At 41.4% G+C, this 27158-nt stretch overlaps 1 protein-coding gene across 1 annotated transcript in view; it reads left to right on the forward strand.

Annotated features, from left to right (window-relative positions):
- LOC130081978 (dematin-like) overlaps window positions 1-27158 on the forward strand; it is a 90880-nt gene that overhangs the window by 62784 nt on the left and 938 nt on the right. Inside the window, exons 2-14 of the mRNA XM_056246718.1 lie at window positions 13788-13847; window positions 17138-17185; window positions 17332-17412; window positions 21183-21320; window positions 21866-21910; window positions 23130-23268; window positions 23359-23403; window positions 23498-23647; window positions 23948-24084; window positions 25167-25272; window positions 25769-25818; window positions 25923-25971; window positions 26983-27041. Of these exons, the coding sequence (XP_056102693.1) occupies window positions 17171-17185; window positions 17332-17412; window positions 21183-21320; window positions 21866-21910; window positions 23130-23268; window positions 23359-23403; window positions 23498-23647; window positions 23948-24084; window positions 25167-25272; window positions 25769-25818; window positions 25923-25971; window positions 26983-27041 (1014 nt within the window). The 5' untranslated portion in view covers window positions 13788-13847; window positions 17138-17170. The remainder of the gene's footprint in view (window positions 1-13787; window positions 13848-17137; window positions 17186-17331; window positions 17413-21182; window positions 21321-21865; window positions 21911-23129; window positions 23269-23358; window positions 23404-23497; window positions 23648-23947; window positions 24085-25166; window positions 25273-25768; window positions 25819-25922; window positions 25972-26982; window positions 27042-27158) is intronic.

A 27158-nucleotide genomic window follows, 5' to 3' on the forward strand; every position in this document is an offset into this window, starting at 1 on the left:
AGGCTTTACAGCAGCATTAGGATAAAGTTATTGTCCAGCTAAATTTAGTTTTGATTGATTCACTTCCGTTGCGAAGATCATTAGTTATTACAGTTTTTCTCGATTGCTTAAACACATTTCTTGAACCTATGCCTCGTATTCTCAAAACAGTAAACACAAATCCATAACGTCTCACCCAATTCCCCAAACATCCTATTTTCAGGTCAAAATGAAGCTCTACACTCAAAACCATTCACTCTTGCTGAAAAACCAAACTTTGCCCTCAGACAGGACACACAAGCCCTCAGAAATACACACACTACAACATAGTCTTACACACTGGTGCTATAAATTCAAAACAACATTTCCAAAACTGGTAATTCATGTTGCTTGTGGTCCCCCGCCCTCCCTCCCCCCCATCTTTTTTTTCCCCTCTCTCCTACTCGTACGTAAGATGTGTGTGAGCATCATATGACAGTAAAAGAGCACACACAAACCTTATTCAAATCTGGAATTGTATTGGAATGGTAAAGAGTGTTGGTATGCCTCCACTCAAGGATACAATATGATGAACAAGTCTAAGAATGTTCCACATATGGTTGAAATACCATCATTGGCCTAGAAAGATAACATTCTGGGAGTCAAGACTATAAAGGAGAAAGGATGCCCTCCCTTCACTGTCACACTCTGCAGCCGCTCTGTGTGACTGTACGACTGCTGGCCTTTTCTTTGCAAGAACATAAACCTCATCAAAGACAATTGGAAATGTTTGTCTCTTATTCAGTGATATAAATTTGTTTGCCACCACACCTTCCTGAAGGACTGGTTCTGATGATGGAGGCGACGGTGAAGCGACTCAAATTTGTCTGTACTCGTTGCCCAGCCTCCCTCACAGTCATACCATGGACAAGGACATGGCCAACTAAAGTGGCTTGAATTTCATCCAAGACTGCTTGTCTTCTTGCCCTTGCCCTTCCTCCTCCTCCTCCTCCGCCTCTTCCTCCTCCTCCTTCTTCTCCTCCTCTTCCTCCTCCTATTCCTCTTCCTCCTCCTGTTCCTCTTCCTCCTCCTCTTCCTCCTCCTTTTCCTCCGCCTCTTCCTCCTCCTCCTTCTTCTCCTCCTCCTCCTCCTCCTCTTCCTCCTCCTATTCCTCTTCCTCCTCCTGTTCCTCTTCCTCCTCCTCTTCCTCTCCCTCCTCCTCTTCCTCCCCCTCCTCCTCCTCCTCTTCCTTTTCCTCCTCCTCATCCTCCTCATCTTCCTCCTCCTCCTCTTCCTCCTCCTCATCCTCCTCCTCTTCCTCTCCCTCCTCGACATATTGCTTAATTTCTCTGTGGATCCATTGTTCCAAAACTCAGTAAACTGATTGTATAACCTTTTATCTATCTATTGAAGGATCTGACTGATGTGTGTTCAATTTTGACTCTTAGTGTTTTCACCTGGGTAATTGTGTGCTAACTGAGCTGAAGCTGTGCTGACTTGAGTGAACAATTTTGAATGCTAGTGCTTTCTAAATGACCACGTGGTGTAGGCAATAAGAAATGAAGGGATTTGTGTGTAGAGTTTTGCTGTGACAGTTCAACAAATCTGACTAATGTGTCAAAACAGGGTAATAGTGTTCATAGTTCAGTGAAATGGGTGTGCTTTTTGATAAATGGCATTATGGTTTTGAAATTTTAGTTCAAAAGCCTGGTTATAGTGTTTAAGCAATCGAGAAAAACTGTAATAGGGATGCACGATATTGGATTTTGGCCGATATTCAATATGCCGATATTTTCAAACTAATTTTGCCCGATGCCAATACCGATATTTTTGTATTTTTTTTTAAGTGCAAAAAAAGCTTAATAAAGCTTCTATTAAAGTTCTCAGTCAAGAGCAGTGAGTGATCATTTACTCTCTCAAGTTGTTTTAAACCCAAATCAATTTCTTTCTTCTGTTGAAAATGAAAATAAAAGTTATTTGGAAGAATGTGGCTAACCAAACAGTTGCTGTACTCCAGTGTATAGTATATATTTAGTATATAAATATATATATATAAATATACCATAGTATATTTAAGTACAAGAAAGAAATGAATACAGGTTTGGAACAACATTAGAGTGAGTAAACAATGACAGAATTTTTATTTCTGGGTGCAGTATCTCTTTGAGGACAAGCGGCAGCATATTATTACTGTCTCTTTAAGAGCTGCACGCAACGCGTCTAATATACACAATACACAAGTTTTTGAGCCGTTTCCGCTCTACGTCCTAAACTCCTCCCGTCGATGCAATCCACTTCCGTTCTGGCGGGCTGGGTTTGTTTTGCTAGCTAGCTCCGTTGTGCCGACAAAGCACTGATATCGCAGTGACAAATGATATAACAATTACAACATGAAGAAAAGTGGTTCGGGAAAAGTGGTTCGGGGTAGTTGGTTGCAAACACTCGAGAAAGCACCTGAAAGGAGTGGTTAGATAGAGAGTGCTACGACCACAATCCAGTTACGAAGAGGCAATGTCCATGCGCTCCATTGTTTACACTTTTTCGCAAGCCTGATACCGACTCGGAATCAAGGACCTGGCTGAGAGTGCCTTGTGAGGTTTAGAATCTTGCCTTGTGTTCCTGTCTACCAACACCCAGCCATGATGTTCATTAAATACAGATAAACACAACAAATACTGTATGCATTGTATTTTTTAATATTATATATGAAAATTTTCATAGTGATGTAATTGTGTGGGCTGCTTTTGTATTTTACTTTTTAATACCTGTTAGGATTAAATACGCAATCTTTCTTGTTGAAGTGAATTTCGTTTTGTATAAATTATATCTTCATTTTAATCAATGTTTAATCAACAAATGGCCTGGATTAATAAATAAGAAGCAAATATAGTAGACAATATAATTAGGACACGGAGGCGCCGGCGCGTGAACTGGAGCGCGTCTCATAAATTAACCGAAAACTGACAGAAAACACTAGTTTTTTAATAAACAATTCAAATGCTTTCAGATTGTCCATTGCTTTTCCATCTATTGCCATGGATTGCACGAAGTGGGAGCAAATCTTGCTGTACGTTATGCTGGGCCACGTCGTCATGTTATCCTCCCAGTTCTGCACTGAATTCTAGTAACGCCATCTCCAGTCAAAGTAGTAGAACCGTGTTCCCAAGCTGCATGTGTGAACGTACAGTAAGGAACATTAGGCCTATCTTTCATGATCATAGTTCAGTGCAATAATTAAATTAAATGAAACTACATCAAACTTTATTTTCACTCAAACAGTACAGGCACACTGATATATTGCACAGCATAAAGAGATAATGTAAATTGTGCATTATGTAAACAACGGACATCTGTTGGCATGATCTAAATAAGGCTAGGCTCTACATTTGCTTTCAGATAAACAAAACGATCATGTTCGTATGACATGACACAACCGACTTTGTTGCTGTGCAGATATTGATATGCCTCGGAGGCTTTCAGATTGTCCATTGCTTTTCCATCTATTGCCATGGATTGCACGAAGTAGGAGCAAATCTTGCTGTACATTATGCTGGGCCACGTCGTCATGTTATCCTCCCAGGTCTGCACTGAATTTGGGTGGGGGATAGTAACGCCATCTCCAGTCAAAGTAGTAGAACCGTGTTCCCAAGCTGCATCTTAATGGCTGTGTTTACACCGGCAGACGCTGTGCAAACCACTTCCGGCGGGAAATTAAGTGCATTTGTGTAGAGTTATGGCGCCGCCCATGATTTGGCGCGTAAACTTTTGTATACACACATTTGACAAGCAGATTTTCTCTGTTTGCTTTCACTTTAGACATAACCAACTTTGTTTATATAAACCTTGTGTGTATTTGACAGTATTAGCGCAATAAGACTCGAAAGATAACTTAGTCCAGTATGCAGGCGCTGTGACAGGCTTTTAGTTCCTGTGAGCGTCGGGTGTAACTTACGCACTCAGAAAAGCGCATGTTAGAACAGCACATCAGCACGTGAATGACATGTTTAACTAGCAAGACTTTGACGCACATGCAAATAATGAACTTTTGTGAATTGCAGTGTCACGTGAGTGTAACTCTACCTCTGCGTTTACATGTGATGTGATGTGATGTGAATGTACGTCGCGTTGTACAGTATGTTGAGATGAAAGCGCCAGAATTTAACTGATAGAATGCTCGATAATATGATTTTTCTTCAAAAGCAGATCGTGGAGACATTTTAATAGTGAGACGCACACCGTGAGACGCACACCCCTAGTTGGAAGTTTAAGTTGCTGGCGCTCATGCTTCGTTCACGGTCATCACGTGCGCATAGGACACGCCACCCTATCGGCAAGGCTCATCGGCAGTAATATTCATATCTGCTGATGCCGATGGTGGTCATTTTAAGCTTTTATCGGCCATACCGATGTTGTCCCGATATCATCGTGGTGATCGTGCATCCTTGGCCCTAACAGAAAAACTCTTAACGCGCTCCGGCCGCCCATCCGCACAAAACAGTGCCTGGTGTCTCGAGAACGCACTCCCTGAAATAGGTTCGAAGGTGCAAACGATTATCCGTTATCTTTGCACAAACCTCAAAAACGCAAACCCACGATGGCAACAAACAAACGCAGATGGCGCGCACATGCACATCATGTGTTCAGTCCATAGATATGCGTGTTTGCGCCCAAAAGAAGAACTTTTACAGGTGTAAGATGTGCACACACCTTAGTTTCCACTCAACTGACAAGGTATAAAATGGCTAGCTAGCTAATGTAGCAAACGAGTATGATAAGCTAGTTGTGAGAGTAAAAGACAGGGACATTGTTTATTTACTATAGCATTGCATATCACCAGATGACAACGTAACTTAGCGTTAAATCACCATTCAACAGACTCATGCCACCACCGCACTGGTAACTAGTTAGCAACTTACCTTTAAGACACCGCTTGTCTGCTGCTTCCTGAACAATCAATCATGCATTTCACAAGAAATCATGCATTTCTTGTGTTAATCATTCTTGTGTTATCAATGGCGCACATTGACGACTGCTTACTAAGTCATGTCTCTACCTAAACACCAAAAAAAACAATATGTATGGCATTTACCAAACGAAATATGAAGGTGTCGCATTCTATTGTGTTCCTTAGAGGACATGAGCTAGATATTGTTAATGAATTCAAGTATTTAGGAGTCATATTTGACTCAACCCTAACATTCAAACGTCATGTAAAAAGGTGGCAAATAAAGTTAAATTCATTTTTCAGAATTTTAAACAAGTTAGGCCATTTCTTGACACCAAAGCTGCCAAGTTGTTCTTACATACTATGATTTTTTCACATATTGAGTATTGTTTTATAAATTGGTCATTAGCTAGCATATCTACTCTTAAAAGCATTGAATCTCTATTTAAGAAAGCCATAAAAACTTTTGATAAAAAGGCATTGTCATTTCACCATTGTGATATTTTAGAGAGACATAGCCTACATTTTTAAGCTCTGACAATTTTAAACGTTTCAAGTGCTTGTTTGGTATGTAAAGTGTTACATAATTTTGATTGTTGGCTGTCTTTATGTTAGTTTTATGTTACCGGCCTAGGGACTGCAGATAAAAAGTAGTTATTTTTACTAATTATGGCATATTTACATGGTGTATTTTTATACAACAATGTTCATGAATATGCATGGTCCCTATTAAATTAAACAATAAAAAAAATAAAAACACACCAGTTTAAATCTTACCTTACTGAGCGTACACAATTTGTTGTTTTAGAAAACAATAAATCTAACGTCGGACAGGTATGTCATGGTGTTCCTCAGGGGTCTGTCCTTGGCCCAATACTTTTTAACATTTACATGCTTCCTCTAGGGCAGATTATTAGAAAGCATGTAAGAAAAAACAATCCAAGGCACTCGAGTGATTTGTTTTTAGAAAAATATAAAACGCCTTTATTCTTTCATGGCTTAGATTTTAAAAACATTTGACCAGCAACGGCACACTTATACGTTGCGGCCAATGAGCTTTCATCAGGGTGTGAGTGATAAACACAATCAGTTATTTTTCCAAAGACTTGAAAGCGGAGGTAGTGCACGGGCCTCTGTAAAAGGGGACTATGTGATACCATTTAGATGCACCACTTTTGGACAAAACGTATTTTCAATAATAGGCGGTAAACTCTGGAATAGCTTGTCCCTCCCAATAAGAGAGTGTCCTACATTCAACACCTTTAAACCTCACTTAAAACAGTGGCTCCTAGAAAACCAGAGATGTACTCATTTTTACCTGTCACACGTTTATCACCCATACATTTTTACTGTTAAATTAAATGCAGCATAGAGGTAGATGAACAATGTCTTTGTCATCATGTATATCATAAATTTTTGTTTTGATGTTTTTTTGTTTTGTCAATGTATATTGTTGTCAATGTATACAATATTGTTTTGTTATAGTGAATGAATGCTGTATGATTGTTGGCTGTCTTTATGTTAGTTTTATGTTACCGGCCTAGGGACTGCAGATGAAAAGTAGTTATTTTTTACTAATTCTAGCATATTTACATGGTGTATTTTTATACAACAATGTTCATGAATATGCATGGTCCATATTAAATAAAACAATAAAATAATTTAAAAAAAAATAACACACCAGTTTAAATCTTACCTTAGTGATCGTACACAGTTTGTTGTTTTAGAAAACAATAAATCTAACGTCGGACAGGTATGTCATGGTGTTCCTCAGGGGTCTGTCCTTGGCCCAATACTTTTTAACATTTACATGCTTCCTCTAGGGCAGATTATTAGAAAGCATGTAAGAAAAAACAATCCAAGGCACTCGAGTGATTTGTTTTTAGAAAAATATAAAACGCCTTTATTCTTTCATGCCTTAGATTTTAAAAAACAGATGACAAGCAACGGCACACTTACGCCTTCATCAGGGTGTGAGTGACAAACACAATCAGTTCTTTTAAATAGCAATCAATTAGTCACACGACGATCACCTAGTTAGGTGTGCCGTAGCTTGTGCGTTTTATATTTTTCTAAAAACAAATCAGTCGAGTGCCTTGGATTGTTTTTTCTCATGAGCGGAACCATCCCTACACCCAAAGAGCACAGAGATGCTGAAGTTACACCCCTTGCAGCACTTTTTGCATTCCTTGTATTTATTAGAAAGCATGTTTTGGAGTTCCACTTTCATGCTGATGATACCAAAATCTATATTAGCACGGAAACGTCTCGGTTACGGATGTAACCCTCGTTCCCTGAGTAGGGAACGGAGACGTTCCGTCGGATGACGACGAATGGGGTTTCGCTTAGAAAGCCTATCGACTTCGAGTATACAAAACGAGCCAATGGCAAACAAATGCCATGGGTCTGCGGAATTTGCATGGCGCAACTCCGCCCCACCTCGTGGGGATAAAAGGAGAAAGCCGGCAATATGCAGATATGTTTCTTCGCTGAGGAGCCAAGACTGAACTCGGCTGTTCCAGCGGTACAGCGGAAGTGGCAGGCAGACGGAACGTCTCCGTTCCCTACTCAGGGAACGAGGGTTACATCCGTAACCGAGACGTTCCCTTTCGTTGTCACTCCGAGTTCCGTCGGATGACGACGAATGGGGATACCAGTCTAATCACGCCACTTCTCAGCTGTCTTCCAGTGCCCTGCGTAAATCTGAGATCCCTGTCGTGAGACTAGCACGGACGAAGGACTCCTATTTAACACAGGAATACCAAGGTACACTGGGGAGCATATCCCAGATCTTTTAGGGAAGTATGCAATTACTGCCAACCCAGAGGGGGGGACTTAAAAATACACATATGACCCGAGGGATGCATATGGGGAATCACTGGGGTGTCCAGCCGCAGGTGGAATATTTCAACCCCAGGGGTGGCAAGGTGGCTTGCCGAGGGAAAGACACATGCTCAAAGAGGCTTACAGTGGAAATACACATGTGGGGGTAGCTCAGAGGAGGTACCATGCACACGGAAAGCACCTAGCCGACGCGCAGGCAATAGACACTGGCGCCAGCGTCAGCAGTGCTGGAGGAGCTCAGGGCTTTCGGGGAAGCTCACCTGAGGAGAATATCGCACGTATCCAGTCCGTGGAGTGGCATGGCGAGCAAGCGAAGACACCTAACGAATCCCATGTTAGCTTGAAAAAGACAGTACACGGGAGGAGACTGGCTCCACTCGGAGATTGTAAAATCTGGCGAATGTGTTAGGTGTCGCCCAGCCTGCAGCTCTGCAGATGTCTGTTAGCGAGGCGCCATGCGCTAAAGCCCAAGAGGACGCCACACTCCGGGTGGAGTGTGCGGTCACACCAAGGGGGCACGGTCGACCTTGCTGCTGGTATGCCAAAGCAATGGCGTCCACTATCCAGTGAGACAACCTTTGCTTGGAGAGAGCCTTTCCCTTCAGCTTCCCACAATAACAGACAAAGAGCTGGTCTGAGGTCCTGAAACACTGCGTTCTGTCTACATAGATGCGAAGAGCACGTACTGGACAGAGCAGTGCCAAGGCTGGGTCTGCCTCCTCCGGGGGCAGCGCTTGCAGGTTCACCACCTGGTCCCGGAAGGGAGTGGTAGGAACCTTGGGCACATATCCAGGCCGGGGTCTCAGGATCACGTGAGAGCCACCCGGCCCGAATTCCAAGCACGCTTCGTCAACGGAGAATGCGTGCAGGTCCCCTACCCTCTTGATGGAGGCCAATGCAGTCAGAAGCGCTGTCTTCATTGACAGGAAGTTAAGCTCGACTGACTGCAAAGGCTCAAAGGGAGCGCTGCGCAGGGCAGTTAAGACCACTGCGAGGTCCCAAGAGGGTACGAGAGGAGGGCGAGGAGGATTCAGTCTCCTCGCTCCCCTCAGGAACCTGATGATCAGGTCATGCTTCCCCACCGACTTACCTTCTATCGGGTCATGATGTGCGGCAATAGCGGCGACATAGACCTTGAGGGTGGAGGGAGACAGCCTTCGCTCCAACCCTTCTTGAAAAAAGGAAAGCAGAACACTGATCGAACATCTCCGGGGGTCTTCTCGGTGAGAAGAGCACCAGTTGACGAAGAGGTTCCACTTCAACGCATAGACGTGTCTCGTGGACGACGCTCTAGCGGAAGTGATGGTAGCCACCACTGCTGGTGGTAGGGTACTCAAACCTACCTCGTCCCGTCCAGGAGCCACACGTGGAGGTTCCAAAGATCGGGACGAGGGTGCCACAGGGTGCCCCGTCCCTGAGAAAGGAGGTCCTTCCTCAGAGGAATCGGCCAAGGAGGTGCTGTCGCGAGGAGTATGAGTTCGGAGAACCAGGTCCGGGTGGGCCAGTACGGCGCGACCAGAGTGACCTGCTCCTCGTCCTCCCTGACCTTGCGCAGGAATTGCGCAAGAAGGCTCACTGGGGGAAACGCATATTTGCGGCCCTGCGGCCAGCTGTGCGCCAGTGCATCCGTGCCGAGCGTGCCGAGCGTCAGGGAATAATACAGGGCGCAATGGGTCGAGTCGTGAGAGGCAAACAGATCTATCTGTGCGTCCCCGAACTGGTCCCAAATCAGCTGAACCGACTGGGGATGGAGTCGCCAATCTCCCGGGAGGGGCTGAAGCCGTGAGAGCTCGTCGGCTGCACAGTTCAGGGCTCCGGGGATATAAATGGCACGAAGCGACCTCAGATGCTTCTGACTCCATAAGAGGAGGTGGCGGGCGAGTTGCGACATACGGCGGGAGCGCAGACCACCTTGACGGATGATGTACGCTACGGTCGCGGTATTGTCTGAACGGACTAGTACATGCTGGTCCCTCAGCACGGCTCGGAAGCGGCGCAGGGCGAGCGGTACAGCCAGCAACTCGAAGCAATTGACGTGCCATAGGCGGTGGGGTCCTGTCCAGGAGCCCGCGGCAGCACGTCCATTGCACATGGCACCCCAGCCCGTGGTAGAGGCATCTGTCGTTACAACAATATGCCGGGAAGCTCGTTCCAGGGGCACTCCGGCCCGTAGAAAACTGAGGTTCGACCACGGGGTGAAGGTCTGATGGCAGGTCGGAGTAACTGGTACTCGGAGGGTGCCGTGTTGCCATGCCCACCTCGGGACTCGGTCGCGAAGCCAGAGCTGAAGCGGTCTCATATGAAGCAATCCGAGCGGCGTTGCCGCGGCTACAGATGCCATATGCCCCAGGAGCCTCTGAAAAAGTTTCAGTGGAACCGCACTCTTGCCCTCGAACTGTTTCAGGCAAGTCAGCAGTGACTGCGGGCGCTCACTCGTAAGCTGCGCGGACATGGCGACCGAGTCAATCTCCATATCGAGAAAAGAGATCCTCTGCAGGGGCAAAGTTTGCTCTTCTCCCAGTTGACCCGAAGGCCCAGACGGGCTACATGGCGGAGCACCAAGTCCCTGTGTTCGCAAAGCTGATCTCGAGAGTGAGCTAGAATTAGCCAGTCGTCGAGGTAATTCAGAATGCGAACCCCGTGTTCCCGGAGGGGAACAAGGGCTGCCTCGACGACCTTCGTGAAGACGCGAGGAGACAGGGCTAGCCCGAATGGGAGAACTGCGTACTGATATGCCTGCCCCTCGAAAGCAAACCGCAGGAACGGTCTGTGTCGAGGGAGGATGGAGACATGAAAGTAGGCGTCCTTCAGGTCGATCGCTGCAAACCAATCCTGGTGCCGCACACATTCGAAAACGCGTTTGGCGGTGAGCATCTTGAACGGCAGCCTGTGAAGGGAGCGGTTCAGAACGCGCAGGTCCAGGATTGGCCGTAACCCACCGGTTTTCTTCGGGACAATGAAGTACGGACTGTAGAAGCCGGTCCTCATTTCGGCTGGAGGGACAGTCTCGATCGCACCCTTCGCCAGCAGGGTAGCAACCTCCGCTCTCATGATAGGGGCATTGCCACCGACCATAGTGGAGCGGACTCCCCTGAAGCGGGGAGGAGACCGCGCGAACTGAATCGCGTAGCCGAGCCTGATCGATCGTGCGACCCAGCGGGACAGGTTGGGAAGCTCTAGCCAGGCTCCCAAGGACTGTACCAGCGGGGTCACGCAAACCACAGACTTCCCGTCGGTGGAGCAGCGAGGCGGTATGGCTGACCCAGACGTGGACGGCATAGCTGCCTGGTGTGGGGGGTACAGTCATAGACCGCGTCCTGACAGAGGAGACCAGGGAAGGACGAACGTTCCACGGGGGTCTACTCTGCCAGGGGTCTGGCGACAGAGGAGGATGAGAGCGGCACGGTCCGGGGACGGCGCGCACTGTCATCCGGCTCTGGGACAGAGGAGGACGAGGGGTGCACGGCCCGGGGGCGGCGCACCGTGTCGTCCGAGAACTCTGTGTGCTTAGAGATGGGAAGTCAGCTCTCTGGAAAAAGAGGTTCTCCCCCGGCCCTCCACCGGGGAAAGGAGTGGCCCTGCAACCACCTCCTGGAGAACTGCAACCCATCTCTGAGCTGCCCGTAACGGGAGCGCCGCTTTGCCCGGCATTTGGCAGGCTGCGGGGCTGGTACGGGCTGGGGCGCTTTCCTGCGACCACCTCCACGGCGCGGCCCGGAGCTGCTGGGGCCGGGCGGGAGGGGGCAAAAGTCGCAGGAGGGCGCGTTCGGCGGCAAGCTGACTGAGGCGTCTGAGCCGGCGGCAGCAGCTGGCCGCGGGGTCAGAACGTGTTTGGTAGCCTCAGTCTGCTTCTGGGCGGCCGAGAACTGTTGGGCAGAGTCCTCGGCCGCGCCGCCGAAGGGCCAGCCTGGGATATGGGGGAGTTGAGGAAGCGGGTTCGCTCAGCCTCGCGCATATCAACCAGGTTAACCCAGTGGACATCACCTGACCCAGGGAGCGTGCGGTCACCTTCGTCACTCGTAGAGCGAGGTCGGTGGCGGCAGGCAGTCTCTTAGATGAGCCCTGAATCAGCCCTACCCTCGTGCATGTCATTGAGCACCCCGAAGGATGGCAATAACATGCAGTGAGACGGCAGCCTGTCCGCTGCTCTATAGGTCTTTGCCACCGGAGTAGACAAAATACCTACAGGCATTGGAGGGGTGCTTAGGGTCGCCACGCCAGGTGGAGGCGCTGTGGGGGCACAGACGTGCTGCCACAGAACACTCCACGGGGGGAACCCCAGTGTACCCATGGCCGCGGCCTCTCGAGGGCAGAGAAGGTGGAAGAGGCTGCTGAGCAGTCGCGAAAGTCAAAGGAGACTCTCACGATCTCATAACCTCTTCATGCACATCCGGGTAGAAAGGATTTTGGGTTCGCCTCCCCAAAACCAATCATCAGCCTTGAGTGCTCGAGACATGGCAGAGTAATCCACACATGCCCGATACTCGCGGCGGCCCGGGAAGCATAGCTGTCAACTCTGGATCAGACTCGCTATGTTGCACACCCGAGAGTGGCAACATAGACGAGCCCTCACTTCCAAAGGACTCCAGCTCACCTTGTGACGCGGCGATAGACATGATTTCATCAGCCGGGGAACTGAATGAGATGCCGGCCCGCCGGCGTCCTCTGGACGCGGCTCTGACCAGCTAACTCATTCAGAACCGCGCGGGTTGCAATGTTAAAGAGAGGGGTGTGGACCACGGATATTAATCGGCGGTTTAGTTCCACACCGGCCATCTCAGGTCACCCTGGCCACCAGCCAAAGTATTCTCTCACGTGGAGAAAATAGATCGGGGTGTGGATGAGGGGACTCTCACTCAGTTGAGCTCATTGAGTCTTGACCGTTACATTGCGATGGTCATGTTCCCTTTAGAGAACGTGACGCATCCGCGAGCGCTGTTCGAACGTGATCGAAGCCCAAACACGTCAAAACAGCGCTCGTGCCCATCAGCTGAATCTATCAGACTACCGCACTCAGAAATGCACGGGCAGATCGTCTTTAAAAAGACGCGCCGCGTGCACGCTCTTTTTGTGTGAGAAAAGCTTGCAGCAGTGCTGAAGCGCCCAGGGAGAAGCACACAGCTGTTCAGATCAGCAGGCAGGAATGTGAAACTCGCTGGAACACGCCATCACACCAACACCGACTGGAAGCTGCTCGTCTTGAAGATTCTCGAAGATAGTCAGAGAATAGACTGCAGGAGTGAAGAGAACATCTTGGCTCCGAAGCAAAAACATATCTGCATATTGCCGGCTTTCTCCTTTTATCCCCACGAGGTGGGGCGGAGTTGCGCCATGCAAATTCCGCAGACCCATGGCATTTGTTTGCCATTGGCTCGTTTTGTATACTCGAAGTCGATAGGCTTTCTAAGCGAAACCCCATTCGTCGTCATCCGACGGAACTCGGAGTGACAACGAAAGGGAACTAATATTACAGGTATCTCGACAACACTTTCTGACTGTTTGCTGGAAATTAAATTATGAATGTACCACGATTTTCTTTGAATTGGATTTTCTTTTACGGATGCACTTTTGTACTGTACTTCTTGTAGTGCTTTGGGTATAAGAAAAGCACATTATAAATAAAATGTATTATTATTATTATTTAGTGGTCTGAATTAAATATGAGCTACATATTTTTCTTTTTGGGAGATCCACATTCCAGTTCAAGGCCAGAGTTCATTGAGGCATGAATAATTGAGTGATTTTGACTTTTGTGAATTCAGAAGCTCAGCCTGTAGATCAATAACTCAGAGACACTGCTTGAAGAGGAAGCACTTTAGAGAGCACTGTCATTCTCCGTCACATTTATTGGCTGTCACAGAATGTTTACCTCGCTTTTTTTTTATGGACTACTAGAATAAGCAGCTTTATCATGCTGAAAAATATATTTCAAATGCATTTGTAAAGTACTCTGAATTCTTTGCACTGAACAGTACTATTTACTTGATGTTCAACTGTCATGTCATGATGAGTAATGAAATCCTGTATTTGGGTGTTTCAGGAATGGTCTTGGGCGAGGAGACCCTGTAAATGTGTGTCATGAACCTTTTCACCCCCTGAGGTAAGATGTCACTGTTCTATTCATCACATCTAAAAAAGCATTAAAAAAAAAAAAAAAAAAGTTCATGAGGGTGTAAATGGTGGCAGAATTTTCATTTTTGGGATTAACTATCCCTTAAAATGAATTTTGCAAATAGAAACTGATTGCACACAATAATCTTTGTGTCATATTAGCTAATTTTAATGAAGCAAAAAAATAAAATTTGAGTGGGCTGTAAATATGTTTTTCCTGTAATTTTCTGGACTTTTAGTTCCTCACGCTAATCCTCAGTCTCAGTGCTAACCCTGACTTTACTCATTTTAAGACAGCTGACAGGATTTGTAGCTTACACTTGACATAGTTCCTGGTTAAATGGGGGAAGGGAGGCACAGTCGTCTGTCACGCTATCCGTCTGTGCTGACGGCAGGGATGTAATGTGTTTTATCATCTCTCTCTATCTCCATCACATCCCTCCCCCAACCGTCCATCTCTCTTTATCCATCGTCTCTATCCTTTCTATTTATCTGCCCTCCCCCCTTCTCTGCCACCCCTGACCGCTACTTTTTTTTCTCCTTGTACACTTCTGAATCTGTATCTCCTTGTTTTCTTGCTCCCTTTCCAAAGTAAACATGGTTTTGAAGACCCTAATGGAGTTAAGGTTTGTTTTATTGAGGGCAAGGCAAGTTTATTTATGTAGCACATTTCATACACAGTAGTAATTCAAAGTGCTTTACATAAAAAATATTTTTTTAAGAATCATAAAATAATCACAACAATTACAGGAGAACACATTGATTAAACCTTAATTTAAAATGTATTAAAACAGTTAGAATCAAAAGAATAAAAAAAAGGATAAAATAAAGTGCAATAAGTCTGAGTCTGAATTGAATGTGACTACTGTTGAAGCACATCTGATCTCTGGAAGCTGATTCCAGCTATGGGAGGCACACAGTAATAACTATAAAGTGGACTCGCCGTGCTTTGAGTGAACCCTTGGTTCTTTAACCTTTAGCCTAGCTAGCAAGCCAGTCCGCTTACCTCTCTTCTGCATCCGTGCACACCGCTTCCGCTTTCCCCTCAGCTGGTATGACCTGCTCCTCCAGACCGCTGTCCTCAAGAGCCGCATTCTGCCCAACATTGCTTTTAACTCTGGTTTAACCACCATGCTGGGAACACCAAGTTGAAGAAGTTCAGTCAAACTGTACCTCACTATACCTAATTTAGTAAGTAACGTTACGCCAATTGCCGGTAGCTGAACTGCTGCACGCCGCCATTTTGTTTTTTATTAGAAGGACACATGTTCATATTTTCTGGTTCTACATGCTCAGAATCCTGACAGCAGCGTATGAGCTTCAGCTGTCTTATGGTCTTTTTGGGAAGGCCAGTGAGGAGTCCATTAAAATACTCCACCCTTCTGGGGATAAAAGCATGAATTAATTTCTGTAAGTGTTGACTGGAAACAAAACTTATAATTCCTGAACTGTATTTGAGATGATAGTATGGGGATTTTTTTATTGCTTTGACATGACTACTGAAAATAAGGGTCGACTCCAAAATCACACCAAGATTCCTGACTTGATGTTTTGTTTTTTTGACCCCATTGTGTCAAGGTATCTTTCTCTCCAAATGCAATGACTTCAGTTTTGTCTTTGTTTAACTGAAGAAAGGTTTGGCACATCCAGCTGTTCATTTCATTAGTCATTAGGCGATAGAGCTAAGTAGATCTGGGTGTCTGATCTTCATAACTGTGGTAAGCAATTTGGCAGTGGGACAGCTGAACATGAGTGGTGCAAGAATTGAGCCTTGTGGGACTCCGCATGTCATTGATGTCCACCTATGTTCACATTGTAACCCCTCCCTTCTAAGAATGAACTGACCATTGAAGTTCACCATTGTTTTATTTAAGTATTATTTTGTCTCAGGTTTCCTTGTCCTAAAATTAATTTAGATAGTGTTGAAATAGTAAGGATAAATGTGCAACAATTTTCTTGATAAGTATTTTTGGGTTGTTTTCAAGTGAAAATATCTCAGATCTGTAGAACTACATACATTTACATGAGAAGGAAAGTTACGTAAGATATTTAGACTTTTTAGCAGTGCTGTAATATGTAAATATTTAGAGCTTTTTAAAGCATTTTGTTTGTTTGTTTTTTACCCTAAAATGAAATTGACTGTATGCATTAAGAACGAATTTCCTGATAATTGGTTAGTTTATGACATTAATTAGTTTGATATACATATGCCTTGCTGAGGAAAACAGCTTAAAGATATTCAGAAATGGCATAGTTACAAGTAACAAGAAAATGACATATCAGTCTGAGACATTGTTGAATATATGGAGAATCAATTGTGATACAAAAGAGATATTATTTGTGATATTTCTTTCCTATTGGTTTCCTTGACTATGCATTGTTTTTTTTTCTTTGTCAAATCCAGAACAGACCTAACCTAAAACCCACCATACAGCCAAGATCGCTCACTGAGCTCTTAATTGAATACATTAGCCTCAGAAATCCATTCAGACCTCTGTCCATCTTAAAAACCATCACACTGACAGGGTCTGGCTGGCTCCATTTTGGGAACCATTAAGATGGCTCGACAAGATCTCCATGAGCATATTTATCTGTATTTCTGATATGAACCATCCAGTTGCTTCCTTTATTTTTTAGCAGTGTTTTATTGTACAGGCATGCTGCAGGGTTTTAAGAAATGTGTTCTTTTCAGTAGAATACAAAAGACTCACAGGGTGCTAGAATAAAGCTTTTGTATTGCGATCCATCAGAAAAGCCCAGAGAAACACTGTCATTGTGCTCATAGTCTTTTGACTGCAGAAGGTTTTAAGGTCCTTACACTGCTGACTTTTCTGTACTTTGTGTGTATTAGCAACTTTCTGCAAACTACTAGGTTCTTTTGACTTAAAGTTGGTGAAGGTGATGTTGGAAAGCATCTGTAAATCAATCCTGGTCACACAAATCTCGGCTAAGTGATATAATCACAAAATGTAAACTATTATCTCTATATATAAAGTCAGATATACTTACATTATATATCTGCATACATACAGTATGCTTGCATAACTGTTTGATTTCTTGTATCATCACAAAATGTAAACCATATTAAAATGTAAAGATATTAAGATATTATAAATATTAACAGAATCATTTTCTGTAAAGCTGTTTTGAAACAATGTGTATTGTGAAAAGCATTATACACATAATCTAACTTGGCGTACATCTGCTTTGAGTCTTTTAGAGGCCATTGACATCCATCTAAAGCCTTGTTCTCATCCACAATTTCTTCTCTTTCCACAGTGACCTCATAAAGGGAGCGCTTTCTCTTTCAAAATGATGCTGCATAAGGTGATTAAAAGCAAACGGTTTTATATCAGATTTGGTTTTATGTAGATTTCCTATTTGTTCATAATAAAATAAGATAATTGATAATTATAAAACAAATAAAAAGATTAATGAAATGTTTGACCTTTGACCTGTGTGTATGTGAACAGCAATCGGCCAGTACCTCCCCGGGCACTGTTTGTTCTCTACGTGCAGGAGGTGGTCCTGGAACCCCAGCAGTCACTATAGTGGTATGTATAGTAGTGCATGCTGAGATATAATTCTCTGCACGCTTTCCAGATGTTACTGCATAGGCCTACTGTAAGAATAAACATAACAAGGCCCACACATAACTAGGTGCAACAACTAATGAAGTTCTTTCAAAGCAAAAGATAGATTTTCATAGTATGTTTATGGGTGCATCTCAATCAGCTCCTTAGTTCAGTAGTCAGGGCACTGATCAGGGAGTCGGCCATTTTAACTCTCTGGTGCTCTTCAGTCATTTTTGACCGAAAACTTTTACATTTAGTTTTTTTACTTCATTGGAATAGTACGAAACTTGTAAAAGGTTTTGGCACTGCTGTGTGAACAGAAAAAAAATCATGTACATGATGTACATTAAAGGAGAACTCCGGCGCAAAATGAACCTTTGGTCTAATTACACATTGTTACCTAGTCAACCGTTATCTGAGATTTGTTTTCATGATTATCGAATGTAAATAGTTTTATATCTCTAAAAACAGTTTAGCCTATAAAGCTAGTATAACGCTAGTATATTGGGCATAGTGTAATGACAAATAAAAATTGCTTGTTAATACCACTAACAAGGCTGAAAATAGACCCACACTAACACGGTAGCATAATGAGGGTCCCTACCTTCAAACCGAAGCATTGAGAACTTTGTAAGTGTACAGACAGTTTAATAAGAAGATATTTTAAACATACAGTCAACTTCGTGTATACAGGCAGAAGCCATCTTTGAAATACAGCCTTTACCAGTCGATCTACGAACGCCGATCCAAGTGCGCTGGTGAGAATGATAAGGTGAGCGCGAACAGCAGGCTTGGATCGGCGTTCGTAGATCGACTGGTAAAGGCTGTATTTCAAAGTTATACTAGCTTTATAGGCTAAACTGTTTTTAGAGATAAAACTATTTACATTCGATAATCATGAAAACAAATCTCAGATAACGGTTGACTAGGTAACAATGTGTAATTAGACCAAAGGTTCATTTTGCGCCGGAGTTCTCCTTTAAATGGTCCTACAAAAAAATAGTCTCACTTGTAGTCCTCACAGTCAAAAATGGCCGCATTGAAAATCTATGGAAAACCAAATCTAGTTTGGTACTAAACGTTTGATACGGTGCCAAACAAAATCTTACTGAAGCTCTTTTTTTTTTGCTATATCAACCTCAAATTTGGAACACAGCTTGTTTAGATTTATGGCTTTTATTTTCTCAGTTTTAGCGTAAAACATGTTTTGGAAAATGTCAGATGACAGATAATTAAATTAGCTCTCAGATTTCATCAAAAATATCTTAATTTGTGTTCCAAAGATGAACGAAAATCTTACGGGGTTGGAACAACATGAGGGTGAGTAATTACTGACAGAATTTTCATTTTTGGGTGAACTAACCCTTTAAGCATAAACAGACTTTAACTGCAATACTCAAAAACACAGAAAAAAATTAACTTTAACAACAAGAGCGCACAAAGAATTGGGAGAACTGGGGGTTTAAATACATAAGGGAGGATAATCAACAGAACAGGGAACAGGTGTGTATCCTAATTAACAACCAGGAAACTAAGGCCCAGTCCCAATTCTCACTTGAGCCCTAAGGCCTTCCTGGAAGTGGACACTTGTTGAAAGTGCACTTAGCGGAGTAAGTGCGCAAGGGCCCAAAGCTGTGAAGAGCAGAATTGGGACAGTTTTGCACACGTCACTTCTGTTGTGATCAGGAGAGCAAACACCATTCATTTGGCTAATGTGTGTGCTGCTTATAATAGCTGTAACATGACACAATCCTTTGAATGAAAAAAATAATCTTTTTTTTACTCTTAGCTACCAACCTTTCTGTTAATGTTATTAATATTAAAACAGTTTTTGGCTAAGATAAATTGTGATTGGGGTTTACCTGAGCTTATACTGCCTTACCGTATTCACAGCGATTCGAAATGCAATTTTAATTATGTTATTATGGAAATTGATATATGAAATTCTTCCCATCCCATACATGAAAAAATACATGACGTGTTGGTGATATATTATATATAGGCTAAGGCTATATTAAAAGTCTTACATAGGCTATATGAAATAAAATGACACAACCCTGTCTCTTTTTGTTAAATTTCAGTTTTATTGATCAATAATAGCCATTATTAAATTATAAGTAGCCTAAAAAGTATAAGAAGCTATATAAGTCAAGAAATAAAGCAAGTTAAAAGATTCAGTCAAACATAAGTCAACAGGCTAACGTTACAACGTTAAAGTTAAATAGCATAAATATATAAAGTTATGAAACTTCACTTTGCCCTCAGCCAAAACGATTTGCCAGGGAACAAATCATAGATTAATGAGACCAAAGATCGCCCGTTAGATATACACAAGCCGATTTATAGCTCATGTTTAACCACTAGACACAGAGCCCGCGGGAAACGTCAGAATGACTAGCCGAGTTAAGGCTGTTCCAGGCGGGGTACATGAGCGCTGTGCGCCCGCTGATCCCTGGAACTCCGAAAAAGTCAGATCAAAATTTTAAATAGGCGCTATCTTTATAAACAAACCACAGATTTGAGCTTTAAACAACTATATTCTCGACTGAAAAACTCTTAAAACTACATTTCGTGACACGATAACACTAATATTTTTAAATTTCGCGGCCTTGAAAAACACTTCACCATACCGGCTTCCTTTATCTTCGGAGTTTCCGCTCCCGAACAGCACCATAGCAACCATTCTCCCCCATTGGTTAGCTGTTCGAAACGTCACAACACTACAAGGATTCTGGGTAATATCCCACAGCAAAGTGAGGTCTGATGCGCACTTGCGAAAGGGGTGCATTAAGTGCCCTTATGATCACCCCTGGAGAACACTATTAGAGGATCGGGACACCCTACGGTCTTGCACCCCTTAGCGAGAACGCGCATTGAGGGGCACAAGGGCGCAAGTGCGGGTATTGGGACAGGGCCTAACATTGACTGGGAACACAGGCAAAACGGGTACAGGAAAAACGAAACCAAAACACAATAAAACTAAACAACTCTGACATCAGCAATAATCTGCCAAGTGTCTTAAAAAGAGACCAAACTTAAGTCTGTTTCTCAAAGCATTCAATATTTATGAGTTTAAGTTTAATTTAAATTTTAGGTCTATGCTCAGAAAATAGTTTACAGGTGATAAATAGATGGAATGGAACTACAGCATAAATATTTAATTAAATATTTAAAAATGTAGTACCATAAAAGTCCCTAAAAATACAATATATATATATATATATATATATATTTTTTTTTTAAACATCAAACTAAAATATAGTACATTAATTTCACTCGGCACGAAACAAATATCATGCGAGCCATCTTACAACACATAATGACATGCAATAGATGTTTTGAAAAAACAAACCATTATTTAATTATATTTCAGCAAACATACATTGCTATTCAGGTACTCAACATAATATAGCTAACATTTCAAATTAATTTACGGCTGAAATGTTGGAAAATGTAACAATCAAAGTATTTATCCTAATGTACTTTAAATAACATTTTTTTTAAAAATTGTCAGAAAAATATCAGTTCTGCTATTCATTCATAAGTTCTAGTAGAAACGTTATACAATAAGGATGTTGTCCTGTCATCATCAGTGACCCAAGTTTCTTACTGTCCTTACCAGTGCCTAATTCTTGTTCACAATATGATTCACCTAGGGAGCTAGGGAGCTGATTGAGATATACTGTACCTAATGTCTATGAGGTTGCCAATAATTTCCCCAATTCCTTTCATATTTTGGATTTCAACAGGCCAAAATGGACAATCAAGTGATTGGGTATAAGGATCTAGCAGCTATACCTAAAGACAAGGCCATTCTAGACATTGAGAGGCCTGACCTGATGATGTATGAGCCCCACTTCAGCTATTCACCAATGGATCGCTCAGAGGTATGTATATATATACCTGTTCAATAACGCAAATATCTAATCTAATCTACATGACAGCAACTCAATGCATTTAGGCATGTAGACATGTTCAAGACGATCTGCTAAAGCATCAGAGTATCAGAATGGGGAAGAAAGGTGATTTAAGTGACTTTGAATGTGGCATGGTTGTTGGTGGCAGACGGGCTGGTCTGAGTATTTTAGAAACTGCTGATCTACTGGGATTTTCTTGGCACACCTTACATGTCTGTCTGTCAGCATGTGTGATGTGTTTACTGGTTAGTTTCCTGATGAATGTGGTGTCTCCCCATCAGAGTGCCTGGACAGAGATCAGTACACACACACACACACACACACACACACACACACACACACACACACACACACGTCATGTTAGTTCGGCTCTCCCACAGTAATTTCCTTTTTGTTTCCCTGTGATGGAAGCTTTACGCTTCATTAACTCTGTAAACCTGTCTGTGGAAATGCCTAGATATCTCACTTACTGCCAACAACTGACCTCTCTCTCTCTCTCTTTTTTCTCTCTCTAGAGGTCATTATCTCCTCGCTCTATCTCCCCTCCTCCATCTCCAGAGGTAAGTTGTGTAGTACATGTCTGTGTGTGAGGTTAAAATCACAAATAAGTCATATGCAGCCTAATATCTGTCAACTGAATGGCATGTTTATATGCTGTTTATATTTTAGCAGCACTCTTGTTATGAGGCTTGTCCAATCAGATTAGAATTGTTGTGTAATAAAAACAGGGTGATTCACAAATAACATAGACATTTAGGTTACAAATTATGTACACTACTGTTCAAAAGTTTGGAGTCGATGAGATTTTTAAATGGTTTTGAAAGAAGTCTCTTATGCTCACCAAGGCTGCATTTATTTAATCAGAAATACAGTAATAACAGTAATATTATGAAATAGTATTACAATTTAAAAAAAACTTCCCTTTTTAATATATTTAAAATGTTATTTATTCCTGTGATGGCAAAGCTGAATTTTCAGCAGCCATTAATCCAGTCTTCAGTGCCACATGAAATCATTCTAATATTCTGATGAAAAAAGTTTCTGCTGTTTAATATTTTTGTGGAAATGGTAACACTTTTTTCAGGATTATTTGATAAATAGAAAGTAATAAAAATAGCATTTATTTGAAGAAATCTTTTAATTATTTAAATGTCTTTACTGACACTTTTGATCAATTTAGTGTCCTTTCTGAATAAAAGTATTGATTTATTTTAAAAATATAAAAATATTAATATTAATATTGCCCCAAATATTTGAATGATTGTGTAAATGTAGAACTTAATTGATTCATTTAAATAGTCTTATAATAATTTTGTGACAAATTAATTTGTACATTTTTAAAAGTATCTCAATTAATGTGAGTTTATGTGTATACTGTATATAATAATTATTCAAGAATTAGAAAAATGCTGTTTTAAATAGCTTTAGTTGGAATTCAGCCCGCAAGACACCACTGTCACCACTTGGCATGTAGATTCAATAGAAGTTACATTTTTAATAATTGTATTTTTTATTACCTTGACAAATTCGAATATGCTCAAGGTGTTGCTAAATACGTATACCACACATATAAATCAAACAAAATATGAAATGAAATAAAGTTTTTGAAAGAAGAACACTGTTGATAACATCAGATTTGTTCTTTTTAAAAACTCAATATTGAAGCAATAAACCACCATTGCAGCAGATATTTGTTCAAAGATCAAACTATTTTATGATCTGCTTTAGAATCTGTCTGCATGATTCTTAATCACACCGTCCTTCTACGTGTAATTGTAGAACAGTCTATCAAAGGACGTGCGGGATTGGTCAGAGCCGAAGTCATCGGGCAGCTCCTCTCCTGCCTCAACACAGCTGAGTAAAAGCATCACCGTCAGCACAAAAGTCCCACATCAGCAACAGCACTTCCACAGGCCAGGTTCGGTACTACAGCCCCTCACAAACACAGCAATGAAACCTCAGGGAACATCACACACTACAACTAATCCACCATCATTTTTCCCTCCAGACAACGGAAGCAACATGTTCAAGAAGCCGCCTATATATAAACAAGGTATGAAATATCAGTTCTGCTCTTATGTCAGATTCACTGTAAATGATTTTCTTGAGCATATTGAGTATATGTATGTGTATTTGAATGGATGTAGATGTCTCATCAGCTGTTCCGCACTCTAAACACATGGAGGATTTAATCATCGAGTCATCGAAGTTTCCTGCCGCCCAGCCTCCAGACCCCAACCAGCCCTCTAAGATAGAGACAGAATACTGGCCCTGTCCACCCTCACTAGCTGTTATAGGTAATACACTCTCACGCTATCTCATTTTTTTTTGGTTCTCTTAAGGAATTGTAGGAGAAACACCAACTGCAGTTCAGTTAGCCCTATAAAGCTTACTGTATTATATTTGATACGCAAATTTCTACGGCCTCTAAATGATCAAAATGCCTTCTGTCTACATATTGATATTTTAGAACACTAACAGTACATGCAAATGTAAGTAGTATTTGGTGTCGGGACAGTTTTATGACGTGGTGGTAGTATTCGTTCATCTACTCGTTCTTACACTCTTCATCCCATATTCTTGTGTTTGTGCAACAGAGACAGAGCGGAGAAAGAATATAGCATCCAAGACAGCTGAGGGAGAGGAGGGTGAGGAGGATGATAAGTATGATGACAATGATCTGTCTGAAGACATGTGGAGACTTCGGAAAATGCAGAAGCAAGAGCTTAACAAGGTGTAAAATTATCTTGTCAAATTTTCTTATTCAAAGAAATACAGTGTCTGTTCTTTTTTTATTATTTTTTTATTTACTTTTTTAGTCCTGCAGTTTTACAGTTAAACTATTTTAAATGGCTTTTTTCTAATTCTTTTCTTATTTTATTTTTCATAAATATATACTTTTGTTCCGCAAGTTTGCATTAAATCAACTAAAACAATTCAATTTAAATCAGCGAAACAAAAAAGTCAACAAAGATGACAATAAAGACATTTTTAAGGTTTCATAGAAAATCTATTTAAAATAAATGCTGTTCTTTTTAACTTTCCATTTTATCAAAGAATCCTGATTTTGATTTTCCACAAAAACATAAAGTAGCACAACAGTTTTCAACATTGAGAATAATAAGAAGTTAGTGTATTAGAATCATTTCTGAAGGACCGTGTGACACTGAAGACTGCTGAAAATTCAGCTTTGCCATCACAGGAATACATTACATTTTTAATTGTATTAAAGTAAAAATCATTTTATTTAAATTGTAATAATATTTTATCACATTGCTGTTTATACTGAGCATAAGAGTATACTGAGCATAAGAGAATTAAAAATATTAAAAAGTCTTACCGACCCCAAAAGTTTGAAAGGTAGTATCGTACATGCAGTCTTTATGTCCTATTTGTATATTTTAAAAAATATCTCACACTACAAACTCATCAAAAACGTAATTCAAAATTGAGAGAATCTTTAAAATGAATAGTGACCAGCCACACTACCTAAAATACACACCTTATACACTCATTTAAATTTTAACTTTCTTTCCTGTATTAACAGTTCTTCTTAAACCTTATTTTCTTTAGAAACTGAGGCTAAAAGATTATTGGGTTGGTTCTTATTTGTAAGATCTTTTGTCTCAGTCGACCTTCAAGTAAAAGCCATAGTTGGTTTCAAATGAAGGACAAATCTTTAGGGATTCTTGCCTTTCCTGTCGAAACAGAGAGCCATGCTGATCAATTCAGTCTCTCAGCCTGAGTATATTGTTTCAGTTTCCATCTCACCCCCCAAACTCCCTCTTCATCTCTCACTCTCTCTCTTTGTCACAGATTCAGTCTAATCTAGGAAAATTGATACTAAAGGAGGAGATCGAGAGATCGGCCCCTGTCCACAGGAAAACGCGGTCCCTGCCCGACAGGACACCCATGCATCTGGGTATATTTGAATGTGTGTGTATGTGTGTGGGGTCCTTATTTCCCTATCTTTATAGGGACAAAATGTCTCCACAAAGATAGGCAATATCTGAAATCCTTGTCCTTGCGGGGATATTAAGGAAGAACAGAGCAATGATACGTAGAGATAAGCAGCATTATTAACAGCAGCTGTTGTGTCTATTCTAGAGGACATCTGAGTCAGTCTTTCCACCTGCAGTCAGAGCTTATGGATGACAAACCAATGATTTGAATCAGATTAGAGTTTATAGGTCTCTATGGGAAAGGTCAGAGTCTAGAGAACTCTTTTCGAACAATTTCATTATTGCATTACACTCTGAATTCTGTCACTGAAAATGGTTGTGATTCCAGTTAAAAGGTTGACCTTGTAGTGACCTCTTCTGGTTGAAGAAATGTACTGCATCCAATACTTTTTATATGATGAGTATTTGGATGCTATTTGTGCCAGTGCATTAACATGTTTCTTTTCTTTTACACAGCCTCCAAATCCCCCTCATTTCCTTCCAACACTAAGACTGGGCTTACTAGGGTGAGAAAATAAAATCTGATTTGATATGTCAGCTTTAATTAATTACCATTAAGGAGCCATCCTTAATTACACTGATATAATTGTCTTGTGTTTATGTGTTACAGCTGCAGTCTGCTGAATTCTCCTCTTCAAACAGTGATAAAGGGAGTCTAAGTAAGTTTTGGCATTACGATATTTCTATTCTATTCTTTTGTAAGAGTAAATTTTGTCTTTTTTGTCATGTTTATTTACTCTTCAATCAGAGTTTCAGTATCAAGAGGCATAATTCTATTATATTATATTATATCATATTATATTATATTATATTATATTATATTATATTATATTATATTATATTATATTATATTATATTATATTATAAATCGTTGAGAAATTTAGAGTGCCAGAATTTAGACTTAAATTTCTCTTCTATTCTAAATAGCAGGGCATTTTCCGAGTATTACGAGCACTGGTTTCTATATATTTTATTATTATTTATTTATTTTATTATATATTATTATTTTAATATTATAATTTATACAATATATTATATTAAGAGTCATCATTTTATTCTGTTTTAAATAGTAAAGTAATTTTTATCATGTTTATTTACACTTTAATTAGAGTGCATGGAGTCATTATTCGATTCTATCCTATTGTATTCTATTCTGCTTTGTTGTAATCTATTCTCAACTTTTTAAAAAGAAATAGAAATAAAAATGAATTGAATAGGAGAGATCGTTGTCATGTTTTTATACCTCTTGCTCATTGTATTATAATCTCTCTCTCTCTCTCTCTCTCTCTCTCTCTCTCTCTCTCTTTACAGATTTCCAGGTGTGTAACAATTTGCATTAAAATAAAGTGTAACCAAATAAATGTATATTCTTAACAGCTAAAACAGACTAAATTACAGGTTAAGTTAGTTCATTTAGCAGACACTTTTTTTAAACCAGCTTGAAATAAGGAAAACTGCAAAACAAGCTGTTCATTGTAAATTGCCAATAGCATTATCAGCATTTCTGATATTTTTAAAGATCTTGGTAGTCAAGCTTTGCAACCTTCAGTCTCAGAAGAATTTTTTTTTTTTTTTTTTTTTTTTACAATCAGATTTTTGTAATAATTGCACAAATCACAGTTGTGGTTATGATAGGCTTACAGTGGTCTTCTCTCTTTTATAGAATGGAGATGCCCAAAGCAGAAGGATAGACAGAGGGAATTCACTCCCTATTATGCTGGAACAAAAGGTAAAAATGCCAACTAATCAAGAGTGTTTGGGATTCATCAGAGCTCTTGTACGTATTGTTGCTAAGTGACTGCTTGCTCATGGTCAAAGTTCATTAATTATGTGTTTGCACTATCTA

Source organism: Rhinichthys klamathensis, unplaced genomic scaffold (assembly GCF_029890125.1).
Source record: "Rhinichthys klamathensis goyatoka isolate OS25496 unplaced genomic scaffold, OSU_Roscu_1.1 h1tg000040l_1, whole genome shotgun sequence".
In the NCBI taxonomy this organism is placed as follows: Eukaryota; Metazoa; Chordata; class Actinopteri; order Cypriniformes; family Leuciscidae; genus Rhinichthys; species Rhinichthys klamathensis.